The 13636-nt window shown below is 45.1% G+C and overlaps 1 protein-coding gene across 1 annotated transcript in view; it reads right to left on the bottom strand.

Moving 5' to 3' along the window:
- Nucleotides 1-13636, bottom strand: part of rbm17 (RNA binding motif protein 17) — a 29926-nt gene continuing 16290 nt past the window's right edge. The window contains exon 13 of the mRNA XM_056275866.1: nt 1-83. Within this exon, the coding sequence (XP_056131841.1) occupies nt 1-83 (83 nt within the window). The remainder of the gene's footprint in view (nt 84-13636) is intronic.

Below are 13636 nucleotides of genomic sequence, written 5' to 3'. Positions count from 1 at the left end.
CTAGATACTAGAGGGCACCTTCAGAGGTCTGGTGGAGTCCATGCCTCGATGGCTCAGAGCTATTTTGGTGGCACGAGGGGGACCTGCACAATATTAGGCAGGTGTCAATAAACGTTGTATCCAGATAAACTGATTCAACTTTGGTTTTCTTACCTGGATTATTGAGCATGCATGAAGAGATACGAGGCAGGTGGTTTTAATGTCTTGGCTGACCGGTGTATGTTATTACAACAAATATGATGTGGCATAACACAGAATATACAGTTGATTTGTTTGGCTGTATTAAAAAAAAAAAACAGACAGGACTTTTCACTAATAGAACAGCCGTAGTTGTTGCTTGTAAAAAAAAAAGCAAAAAAAACCCAAACAAACTTAAAGACAACTTGTTACCTCCAATGACTCTTAGTCTTCTCTCGTGAACTTCCTGCGGTTATCCTTACTTGACATCAGATACGTTTGTGAGGTGTTATTACAGTTCAAAGGACAGAGACCACAGTTTGGTTAGTATCCCACTGCAGATGCAGCTAGCACAAAGTGAAAATGAACCCTGATCTTCACATTGTAAAAGAAATCTCCTAAACCATTATCTACACACACCCTACACACCCTTGCTGGTTGTCCATCGTGCCCGATGATGACCATCTTCTTCTATTTGTGGGTCCTTTGAGGACTCAGATAGCAGAAGATCCCTGCGCAGAGGTGGTTTTTAAAGTGGCATGGGGGGTGCGCTTCTCCCAACGCCACATGACTTGATTGTAGAGGAGATGGTTCAGATGGCAAGGGGGGTCCCTAGACGACCGGCACCTCCACACAACTGCAGGGGGCTGCCGGAGAAACCGCCTCGAAGCGTGCCGCCACAGCTTGCTTTTCTGTTGGGGTAAGCTCCCTTAGCCTTATGTCTTCCAGACTCACCCACAAGGCAGCGGGGCAGTGGTTGATAGGTGCCAGGGTGTGTCCACCAGGGTGGGCCTGCACACCATATCTCTGGGGCCCACTGCTGCTCCGAGATCCCCTGCCAAGTTAGCCTGGGGCCGCAAGACCCCAGTTACCATGTGTGGCCACGGGGAGGCCTGGCAGGAGTCTTGGTGAAGGAGAGGCTATGTACTGGCAAGGGAAGGTTTACACGCTAGGACGCTTCCCTATTCGCCACAAAGGCTAGCCAGCGGCAGCAAGCTAAGGGCAGGAAGGACACAAGTGGGTTGGAAGAACACATGCACCTTCCCTCCAACTACACACTGCTGCACTAGACGCATCACAACACCCTGTGTGTATGTACACACACACACACACACACACACACACACACACACACACACACACACACAGAAATTGCTTTCCCCCCTTTGTTACGTTACTTGCCAAGAGCATCATGGGTAATGTAGTCCCATTATACAGAACTTTTAGTTTTAGCCCGTTTGCTTCAATAAAGCTAATTAAGAATAAATCCTTCATATTATTATTTAGAAGAATTAAACAATAATATTTATTTCCGCAACGCTGAGTGGGATATGCTGTTTGGATAATGGATGGGTGGAACAATGACATCTAAATAAAGCTGCATAGTCCGTTCTCAAATAAAAGTTACAACAACAGCGCCCCCTGCTGGTGCAGAAGCTTACTGAGCGTTTTGGGTTGGACACCGACATTGTCAGTGGAATCGTGCACTTCCAGCCAAACAGACGTCAGAGAGGGAGAACTCAACTAGAACGACCGGGATTTCACTCCCACCTAAGACAACCATGGGCGGTCAAAATGACCGCCGTTTTTTAAACTCTGTATTCTGTCACGATAAATACCCAGTTGAGATATTAATGCACTACATACGTTAGTGGGTCTGTTAGGAAACAACTGACACCAAAATGATCATTTTAACAACTTTAATGCTGTTCCAGTGTAGCGAATTCGGGGAGCAGTCCGTGAGACCGTCGCCATGGCCGGGACGCGAACCCGTGTCCCCCGCTCCGCAAGCGACAACGTTAACCAGTCGACTAAAGGGTCCGACCCGTTAGTCAGGGACCAACGTGTCTACATGAACGTTACAATACTATCTTGTCCAACGCCTGTAAATCCTGCAAAGCCTCGGTGGTGGTCGTGGTGCGTCTGAAGCAGCATCTGTACCCAGATGGATGTTTGGATTTGGAATTTTCTCCTCCCCGCGGCCATGAGTAGGAAAAGCAGTTTGGACGGATGGATTTTTCTCCCGTTTGGAATTTTACCCAATTACCCCACTCTTCCGAGCCGTCCCGGTCACTGCTCCACCCCCCTCTGCCGATCCGATGAGGGCTGCAGACTACCACATGCCTGCTCCACTAGATGTGGAGTCGCCAGCCGCTTCTTTTCACCTGACAGTGGGGAGTTTCGCCAGGGGGACTTAGCGCGTGGGAGGATCACGCTGTTCCCCCCAGTTCCCCCTCCCTACCGAACAGGTGCCCCGACCGACCAGAGGAGGCGCTAGTGCAGCGACCAGGACACATACCCACATCCGGCTTCCCACCCGCAGACTAGGCCAATTGTGTCTGTAGGGATGTCCGTCCAAGCCGGAGGTGACATGGGGATTCGAACCGGCGATCCCAGCGTTGGTAGGCAACGGAATAGATAGCTACACTACCCAGACACCCCCGTTTTGGGTAGATCTTATAAAAAAAATTTGTTTTTTTTGGTGCAATTGATCCAACTAATTTTAATGCAAATATATGCAAATTTGGGAGAATTCTGGGAGTGGCAGGTCTGTATCTTTTTCTTTTTTTGACAAAGTTATTAAACTTTGAAAATCCAGAATGGTCAAAATGACCGGCTTGGTCGTTCTAGTGTTCTCTTTGGACTGACTTCCACACCAGCTGGCTCTCCCCTGGCTGCCTCTCTCCTCTCCTACACACCCGGTACACCGGTGACCGGAAGTGAGGTTGAAAACCATCACATTGGGAAGTTTGCAGGTGACACAGTGGTAGTGTGCCTGCTGAGTGACAATAAATGTCCCATGGCCTCTGTCATAGATTAACTTTCTAAAATTATGTCCAGAAGCCTTTTTGGAATGAAATGTGACAAAGACCAAGAACACGTGTACTGATTTTAGACGTCATCAGTCCAACCCTGTCGACACTTCAGCTAACGGACAGGATGTAGAAATCATTGAATCGTACTTGGGTGTTATAAATATCGATAAACTGAGTTTCGACTGTCACTATCAATGTAGTATATTGTTGATTTATAGCTTCAGCACATGACCTGAATAAATGAGCAGGCTGTAGAGGATACATAGATTTTGTGAGTTTCATTGTGCGTCTAGTTGTTAGGAATGTCATCGAAGAGGAAGCAGTTTGTTAAATATATCAGAATCAGAAACACACTTTGTCAGTTCATTTCAGGCACTTGCGCACATGAAATGAACTGAAACATGGTTTCCCCCAGCCCACAGCAGTGCAACACACATCCAAAAACTACAAGAACACATAGATCCAAAATAACACATAGATCTAAACTAAACAACAAAAATAAAATAAAAAAATCACTGTCCAGGAGAACGAACGCCAGCCAGGACGACTGTCGGAACCGCCGGTCTGCGTGGGCTAGCAGTTAGCTTAGCCTGCCCCGCTTCCGCGTCCTGTCAGACTGCCCTCGGTGTTTCCTCTTTGGGTGCAGCTCCGGGCAGGGCCGTGGTCCCTGGGCCCGCCGGACACAGCAGACCAGGCTCCCTCGGCCCATCCAGCGCCAGCTCTCCCCGCCAGACACCTTTGACACACCTCCCCGCGCTCCACACGTCGACACTAAAAACCCAGTCAACGCCAGGCGAGGCCGCCGCCAGACCGCCCTCGGTGTTATCGGAACTGCCGGTCTGCACGGGCTACTAGTTAGCTTAGCCTGCCCTGCTTCAGCGTCCTGTCAGACCGCCCTCAGTGTTACCTCTTCAGGCACCCCTCCAGGCAAGGCCATAGTCCCTGGGCCCACAGGACGCCGCAGGCCAAGCTCTCCCTGGCGATCCAGCGCCAGCTCTCCCAGCCGTCAAATGAAGACAAAATGAAGACGCAGAGGTGGACAAAGACACTGCATGGACGGTACTGGGTGAGGCCGCCGCAAACATGAATCCGCGCCGCCGTCTTCCCACACCGGTACAGGGTGAGGCTGCTGCAAATGTAAATTTGCGCCGCCCGCCGTCTTCCCACACCGGAAGTGGATGAGTACGAGTGTATCAGATAATGTAATCAAGAAACGGAAAACCTTAAAACAGAACACAATCAATATATAGAAAATATTAAACCAAAATAACAAATGAGTCGCAATTCTCAATGTCGGTGAGTCAGTCAGCGGACAATGCTCGCTGCAGGTGTTCGTCCATGTGACTCCACAATCATCCTCAGTGCAGGTCAGCTCAGTTTCTCTTTGTTTCTGTCCGTGTCAGCGAGTCTGTGCGTTAACAAGCCAATTTAATGGAATCTTGACGTTTAATTGATAAATTAAACTACAATACTACTACGTTTGGCTGCTCCTGTTAGGGGTCGCCACAGTGGATCATCAGTTTCCATCTCTTCCTGTCCTCTGTGTCTTCCTGTGTCACACCAGCCACCTGCATGTCCTCCCTCACCACAGCCATAAACCTCCTCTTGGGCCTTACTCTTCTCCTCTTCCCTGGCAGCTCCACATTCAGCATCCTTCTCCCAATATACCCAGCATCTCTCCTCCACACATGTCCAAACCATCTCAGTCTTGTCTCTCTTGCTTTGGTGGAGTGAGAAAAAACAGCAAAGTATACAGAGGAAGAGGTTGGCAAAGAAGAAGTGGGATAGTCGGCGAGATGAAGAAAGTAGACAGGAGTACAATGAGATGTGATGTAAGGCAAAGAGAGAGGTGGCGAAGGAAAAGGCGTATGGTGAGTTGTATGAGCGGGTAAACACTAAGGAAGGAGAAAAGGACTTGTACCGATTGTCTAGACAGAGGACCCGAGCTAGGAAGGATGTGCAGCAGGTCAGGAAGATGAAGGACAGAGATGGAAATGTGCTGACAAGCGAGGAGAGTGTGCTGAGAAGGTGGAAGGAGTACTTTGAGGGACTGATGAATGAAGAAAATGAGAGAGAGAGAGAGAAGGCTGGATGATGTGTGGATAGTGAATCAGGAAGTTCAGTGAATTAGCAAGGAGGAAGTGAGGGCAGCTTTGAAAAGGATGAAGAGTGGAAAGGCAGTTGGTCCTGATGACATACCTGTAGAGGCATGGAGATGTTTAGGAGAGATGGCAGTGGAGTTTTTAACTAGATTGTTTAACACAATCCTGGAAAGTGAGAGGATGCCTGAGGAGTGGAGAAGAAGCATACTGGTACCGATTTTCAAGAACAAGGGTGATGTGCAGAACTGCAGCAACTACAGAGGTATAAAGTTAATCAGCCACAGCATGAAGATTTGGGAAAGAGTAACAGAAGCTAGGTTAAGAGGAGGAGAGGTGATGATCAGCGAGCAGCAGTATGGGTTCATGCCAGGAAAGAGCACCACAGATGTGATGTTTGCTTTGAGAATGTTGATGGACAAGTATAGAGAAGGCCAGGAGGAGTTACGCTGTCTCTGTGGATTTAGAGAAAGCTTATGACAGAGTGCTGACAGAGGAGGTGTGGTATTGTATGAGGAAGTCAGGAGTGGCAGAGAAGTATGTAGGAGTGGTGCAGGATACGGATGAGGGCAGTGTAACAGTGGTGAGTTGTGTGGTTGGAATGACAGATGGGTTCAAGGTGGAGGTGGGACTACATCAAGGATCGGCTCTGAGTCCTCTCTTGTTTGAGATGGTGATGGACAGTCTTCACTTACTTCATTTCCTCGCCTCTCTGCCCTCCCTCTGAAAATACGTGCACCCTCACGCGCACGTACGCTGTGCTGCATCGCTTACTGTACTGCGAGGTACAGCAAAGCCATAATCCTTTAACCCAAAGCACTTCCGGTCTGCCTAAATAGACACGACGTCTTCAGCCAAGTCCAGTCACCTTGACCAAGTCTACAGACACATCACCCTCACAGCAGCACTTCACTGACAGCTTGCCCTTTCACGCCCTACAGCTGTAAATGTCCTTTAGAGGAGAAGAGAATACAATATAATCGCTTCATTTATTTCCAAAAGGATATATATATATATATATATATATATATATAATATATATAATTGATGATATATCATAATTTTCAGATGTAAATTGTAATTAACCTTATTGAAAGTATAATTATTGGTGCTTGGGTTATTCAGCTCAGCAACCTCCTTTAAATCTTTTTTTATTTAATTTTCGATTGAATTTCTTCATTTACTTTACAAGAAGGCACTTTTGATGCGGCGCTTTTTTAAAACTTTTTTTATATATTGATTTTAATTTTACCCCTTTGTTTTGTGTTTTATTTACTTGTTTTTCGCCTTTGTTTTTACTTGTTTCTTTTATATTTGGTGTTTTAGCTATTACTATTTCGTAACACTAACTTTTATTATTATTATTATTATATTATTATAATTATTGATATTATATTAACTGTAGTGCTATGACTACACTAAATTATTCTTAGTCTTACATAATTATACTACTATATTAAAATATCATACTAATATTCTAGGCTATTAATATGCTAATACAAACATACAACACTAATATGCGGTACAATTCCACCATACAACACTATTACACAAATTGACCATTAAGACATGAAAATATATGCATTATAAAGTGCCATAGCATGTAATTTCCTGAAGATGGCGCCAACGTGCCGCATTAGTCAGCGAGTTCGGCGTTTCCTGGCAGCGCACGTGACGAGTCTGACTCATGCGTCTGTGCGGTCGGTGACAGTGAGTCATTTTTCCTTTTAATTGGATTTTTTTTCTTCCCTGGATTTTAATTAATTGACCAGTCTGTCCTTATAACAGCATCAACGCTGCTTAGTTCAGATCTGATGGCATTAAAACAGCGTTTAAAAGGACAGACAGGCCGCCACTCAGACAGACAGACAGACAGACAGACAGATTAGTGTATTACCATGACAGGTCATTCTCCTCTTTACGTGTGAGGACGGACACACACACACACACACACACACACACACACACACACACACACACACACACACACACACATTGTATTTCTTATCTTTGTGGGGACCCCTCATTGACCACATTCATTCCCTAGCCCTTAACCTTAACTATCAGAAGTACAGGTCTGACCTCAACCTCAACCTCAACCCAAACCTCATCCTCACCCAGTCCTCAACCCAAGTCCTAACCCCCCTAAAATAGACCCTTAAAGAAGTGAGGACAGGTCAATATGTCCTCGTTTTGCAAAGATGTCCTCACTCTGGTGGTTAAAAATCTCAAAGTGGTCCTCAAAAGATGGGAGTACAAGAACAACACACACACACACACACACACACACACACACACACACACACACACACACACACACACACACACACACTTATCTCCAGACATTTGTGGATGAACAAACACATCCAAGAGGGATGACGGGCCACCTGATTTAGCATCACTACACTGATTTTACAGCTGATTGTAACGAGCTACAGGGTACCGGCTAGACTAGAGAACCATCTACCACAGGGCTACAGGTTGAATGGAGCCATTGTACAGTTAGTGTACCAACACGTTATGAATGTGTCATATTTACCACCTTAACAGGGTATAATGAAGACGGACAGCAGCTCATCTCTTCGTGCTTCAGTAATGATTGCGGAGTTGCGTTGACTGCCTTTGTGGTGTGCATTTGTGGAGCGGACTGTGGAAACAAAAAGAAAACAGAAGTCGAAATCCGGCGGATCAGACTCACGATAAATTTAACAGTGGCCACTACGAAACTATAATGGTCTTGAATCACATTTTGCGAGGCTTGCCGATAAGAAGGGCCAATATTAAACCAGCAGATTACATGACGCAGTCGGGATGTGACGCATTTTCCCTTTCAGAGACAGACGGACAACAGCGCATATCAGGGCCGACCTGTATCCGCTGTTAAACTCTACCTCTGTGGGCACGCCTTCAGTCTGCTATCTGCTTTTAGTCACACACACACACACACACACACACACACACACACACACACACACACACACACACACACACACACACACACACACACACACACACACACACCTTGTGTGTCGGAGTAAATAAAGGCAGGACAAGGTTCTGGTCAGGAGGAAGAAGAAGGTGACGACAACCTATTCCAGTTGGCGCCCCTTATCTGTCTCGGGTTTCATCCTTAAGGCCTCGGTGATGAAGACGGGGGGAGTCTTCATCACTCAGACTAACACCTACAGGCCGTCACCACTGTGCAAGGAGAGACGCAAGTCTACTGGTGTTCAAGACATACGGAATGCCAATCAGAGGAATCATCATCTTTTTAATACATATATAAATCAATAAAATAACTGACTCATTAGTTTGTTTATTCTGTTGTTTATCACGTCCGTTTACTTTGGTCATTTAGTGTGAAATGTCATATAGCAATAAAGTTTGATTGATTGCATCATCGGACGCAGGCCAAAATGATAACGAGCATCCACATCATTTATGACAGGGCGCGGCAAAAGATGTGTTTACTAACAGGCCAGTTAATCACCTACCAAGGTATTAGTCGTACATTACCTCCACAGACATTTTACACCCCTCTGATAACATGACAACACTGTCAGAAATCCATGACGGGCCATTTGTTTTTTCCTGCGTTCTGCTCAGCTGGGGCCTGGTATGCTAACATGCCTTAGCTCTTGCGAAACCGCTGGTATGCTAACATGCCTTAGCTCTTGCGAAACCGCTGGTATGCTAACATGCTTTAGCTCTTATGAATCCGCTGGTATGCTAACATGCCTTAGCTCTTGCGAAACCGCTGGTATGCTAACATGCCTTAGCTCTTGCGAAACCGCTGGTATGCTAACATGCCTTAGCTCTTGCGAAACCGCTGGTATGCTAACATGCCTTAGCTCTTGCGAAACCGCTGGTATGCTAACATGCCTTAGCTCTTGCGAAACCGCTGGTATGCTAACATGCCTTAGCTCTTGCGAAACCGCTGGTATACTAACATGCCTTAGCTCAGTGTTTCTCAACCGGGGGTCCGCGGACCCCTAGTGGTCCGTGGTGTAATTGCAAGGGGTCCGTGAAAATAAAATATCTTTTAAAAAAAGATCCTATGACATTTATAGAAATAGGATTATTTTACTCAAATGCGACTGAGACCTTTATCTACCTAAACTATAAAGGGTAACAGGACTTTTTTCTCTAATTACATCTGTTTCACAAGTGTCATTTATTGTATTTTAATAAGAGATCTCGCTCCCGTTTGCATTGTTAAAAGTTACTGCATAAAAATTCTGTTGTTACATATATCTGAAAGTTACTGAATACATATTCTGTTTTGTTACATATATCTGAAAGTTACTGAATACATATTCTGTTGTTACATATATCTGAAAGTTACTGCATAAGAATTCTGTTCTGTTAACTATATCTAAGTTACAACTGAAAGCTCTTATTTTTGCCCCAAAGAGGGAATAAATGCTGTAATGCAATTTAAAATGCAGTTTCTACTGTTTCCATCAAATTGCAACCCCCCATCCCCCAAGATCAGGTGGAGGGGTCCTCAGGGTAGATCAAAAATACGCAGGGGGTCCAGGACCCCAAAAAGGTTGAGAACCACTGTCTTAGCTCTTGTGAAACCGCTGGTATGCTAACGTGCTTTAGCTCTTGGGAAACCGCTGGTATGCTAACACGCTTTAAAGCTTGTGAAACCACTGGTATGCTAACATGCTTTAGCTCTAGTGAAACCACTGGTATGCTAACACGCTTTAAAGCTTGTGAAACCACTGGTATGATAACATGCTTTAGCTCTTGCGAAACCGCTGGTATGCTAACATGCCTTAGCTCTTGTGAAACCGCTGGTATGCTAACGTGCTTTAAAGCTTGCGAAACCGCTGGTATGCTAACATGCTTTAGCTCTAGTGAAACCGCTGGTATGCTAACATGCCTTAGCTCTTGTGAAACCGCTGGTATGCTAACGTGCTTTAAAGCTTGCGAAACCGCTGGTATGCTAACATGCTTTAGCTCTAGTGAAACCGCTGGTATGCTAACATGCTTTAGCTCTAGTGAAACCACTGGTATGCTAACATGCTTTAGCGCTTGTGAAACCGCTGGTATGCTAACATGCTTTAGCTCTTGTGAAACCGCTGGTATGCTAACGTGCTTTAGCTCTAGTGAAACCGCTGGTATGCTAACATGCCTTAGCTCTTGTGAAACCGCTGGTAGCTAACATGCTTTAGCTCTTGTGAACCGCTGGTATGCTAACGTGCTTTAGCGCTTGTGAAACCGCTGGTATGCTAACGTGCCTTAGCTCTTGTGAAACAGCTGGTATGCTAACGTGCTTTAGCTCTTATGAAACCGCTGGTATGCTAACATGCTTTAGTTCTTGTGAAACCGCTGGTATGCTAACGTGCTTTAGCTCTAGTGAAACCACTGGTATACTAACATACTTTAGCGCTTGTGAAACCACTGGTATACTAACATGCCCTAGCTCTTGTGAAACCGCTGGTATGCTAACATGCCTTAGCTCTTGTGAAACCGCTGGTATGCTAACGTGCCTTAGCTCTTGTGAAACAGCTGGTATGCTAACGTGCTTTAGCTCTCATGAAACTGCTGGTATGCTAACATGCTTTAGCTCTTGTGAAACTGCTGGTATGCTAACATGCCTTAGCTCTTGTGAAACCGCTGGTATGCTAACATGCCTTAGCTCTTGTGAAACCGCTGGTAGCTAACATGCCTTAGCTCTTATGAAACCGCTGGTATGCTAACGTGCACACATGTATGTGCACACACCCGGGATGTCACTCCTTAATGGTTTAGCGTCAGGCATCACCGGGGTGTTTGCTGAACTCTGAAATCTGTGTTAGTCTGCAAAATCTCATTTGTATTATCAGTGACTTTGAAGTGAGAGTCTGAGCAGGCCGTGTTGTTATAGTGTTCATGTGTGATACAACAGACACAGTTTGTCTCCATCCTCAACAAGGATACTTTGGACCACAAATCAACTTTCAGCCTCTTTTTAGCTGTTTTGGGAGATTAGATACCTGGTAACTAGCTAAATGACAGACAACAGAGCTTTTGTGTTATGACACGTTTGTTCTGTTGTGTAGGTGTCAATAAAGAATTATCCAACAATGCAGTATTGACACGCAGTACACATAGTACACGAAGTACATGCCGTGTCTTTATCCCTGTGTGCCAAGTGGCTATATAGAGATCAAGGTTAGCTTAATGGGCCATGCATTAGAGGAGCTTAAGAGGATGTAGAAGGGCTGAAAGCAAATAGCAGATACTGTCATGATATGTCCAGTATTAGACACGGTCTCCCAGAGGTTGACTGGATTATGGTGCACAGCAGACTGCAGTGCAAGATGGAAGAAACTGGTAACTCAAAGAAATTAAAAATAATAATAACAATAACAGCAGGCCGTTGGGTTCAGGCCGTTGGGTTCGTCTCATTCATATAGACAGACATCATCATAGTGGGTACATGGGCTGAATATAGAGTACACAGTTTACAAGTACAGTACAGGTGTGGTATGTACTAGACAGACAGATAGACAGATAGATAAAATTGTTAGTTAACAGGTAGAAAAAACCCTGCTGCACTGTCACATCAGTCTTACATGAAGATCTAGGGGTCACGGGTGCCGTGGCTTTGACCTTTGACATCCTTAGTCTTCCGTAACAGGGGAAATTTAAGAATTGTACCCTATCTAACGATGACTGTAAGCTGTGGGTCCCTGTGGACAAGTGTCAGGAAGCTGTTGAAATCTGTGAACGGCTGAGCGCAGCTCGCCTGGTGAAGAAAGTCGGCGGTGGGCATTTTCTGAGTGAAGAAACGGCGTGTTAACAGACACCGGTGCTCAGGCTCATTTCTCCACCTCGTCCTCGAGCTTCCTCCATTTCACCACTGGCAGATGTAATGGAATAAGTGATTGGTTGCGGCCAGCTGAAAACCCACATTATGACACACGGCCGGTGTCGTCTGAAAAGAGGTCAGGTGGGGTCAGAAGTCAGATTTTCCCACGGGGCCCTGCTATCGCAGAAGTGTCGTGTGGTAATGTCAGCAAACGATACCACAGAAACACAACATTTTGTCCAGTTCAGGGTTTTTCTCTGAGCAGGTTGTTGCAACAGAAGCTTGTGGTGGAGCAATTTCTACCCTCCACCCTTTCTAATACGAGGAACTGGACGCTGTTGGACATTCAAAAGCCAACATGTAAACATCGAGACATTCTGATGTAGATAAACGAGAAGCATCTGAGAATAGCAGGGGGAAAATGTCTGCAAGTACCCATTTGTTTGTGCGTTTGCTTGTTTGTTAGGAACGATGCAGATTAACAGAGAGCCACTTCAAGTGGAAGGCCGGCTGTGCTGGGTCATATCCAGTTATTCAAAACACAACATACGTACGCATTAGAAAAAACAGAAAACAAATGAAACCACGAGTAAGGTTAGCAGAACTGCATACACAACTGATGTTGCTTCTGTCTTAATTTAGCTTTTGTTTGACATTGTTGGATTTAAAATTATGTTTCTACAAAATTATCTAAATTGGCAAGTGTGTTGAGAAATCAGGGTGTCTTCTGGACTGCATGCAACAAGCAGAAGTTAACAATTCCAGATAGATAGAGACAGATAGATAGAGACAGAGAGTGAGACAGACAGACAGACAAAGACATAGATAGATAGATAGATAGATAGATAGATAGATAGATAGATAGATAGATAGATAGATAGATAGATAGATAGATAGATAGATAGATAGATAGATAGATAGATAGATAGATAGATAGATAGATAGATAGATAGATAGATAGATAGATAGATAGATAGAAGAGACGTATGTGCAGCAGGTTACTGCTGGTGTAGTTGGACGCTTTGCCATGATGCTAAATGAGTCCATGTTGCGGTTCACTCTGACTTTGGGGTATTTTTAAAGTTCGTGCTGATGAAAGAAGCTGAAATTCAGGTGAAAGTGGAAGAAACTGGTTGCGACAAACCTCGTGCGCCTTACTGATTTCGACAACGGAGGAATTTACAGAGATCAGATTGTTGGACCCTGAAGATGTTACTGCAGGGTTTCCCATAGCAAGTCATTGTAGATGAACAATGCACAATTCAGTTCTTATATAAATAAGTCAAACACAGTTTGGGAGGGATTTTCATCTCTGACGCACTCCTTGTCAACAGACAGAGGTCACGCCGGGTGTCAGGTATTGTATTATTCGACACAGGAAATTTGATTTCAACTCGTCCACACACAGTTTTGTGTTTTGGAGCAGAGCCTTCTTCATTGTGACCAATGAGTAATGTGACCGTTTCTGGCCCAGATGCGACACCAATCATCCGCCTGGGTCAGCGTCCGGGGTCACATGTGGTTGAAGAGGTTCGAACCCAAAGGAGATTCAGTTTCAAACACAAACTCTGGGGGAGACCCTTTGAAGTGGACAATGTCTTCCGTACTATAAAGGAAAAGTCTGAGTGTGTGGTCGGTGACAGTGCCTAATTTTAAATCTGGCTGCGCGCACACACACACACACAGTGACTCACAGCCGCTCTTTTATGTGGAGACCCACTACTGCATGAAAATATATG

This window comes from Lampris incognitus, chromosome 3 (genome assembly GCF_029633865.1).
Source record: "Lampris incognitus isolate fLamInc1 chromosome 3, fLamInc1.hap2, whole genome shotgun sequence".
Classification (NCBI taxonomy): Eukaryota; Metazoa; Chordata; class Actinopteri; order Lampriformes; family Lampridae; genus Lampris; species Lampris incognitus.
Note: the sequence above shows the minus strand (reverse complement) of the source record. Positions and strands in the feature narration are given on the sequence as shown.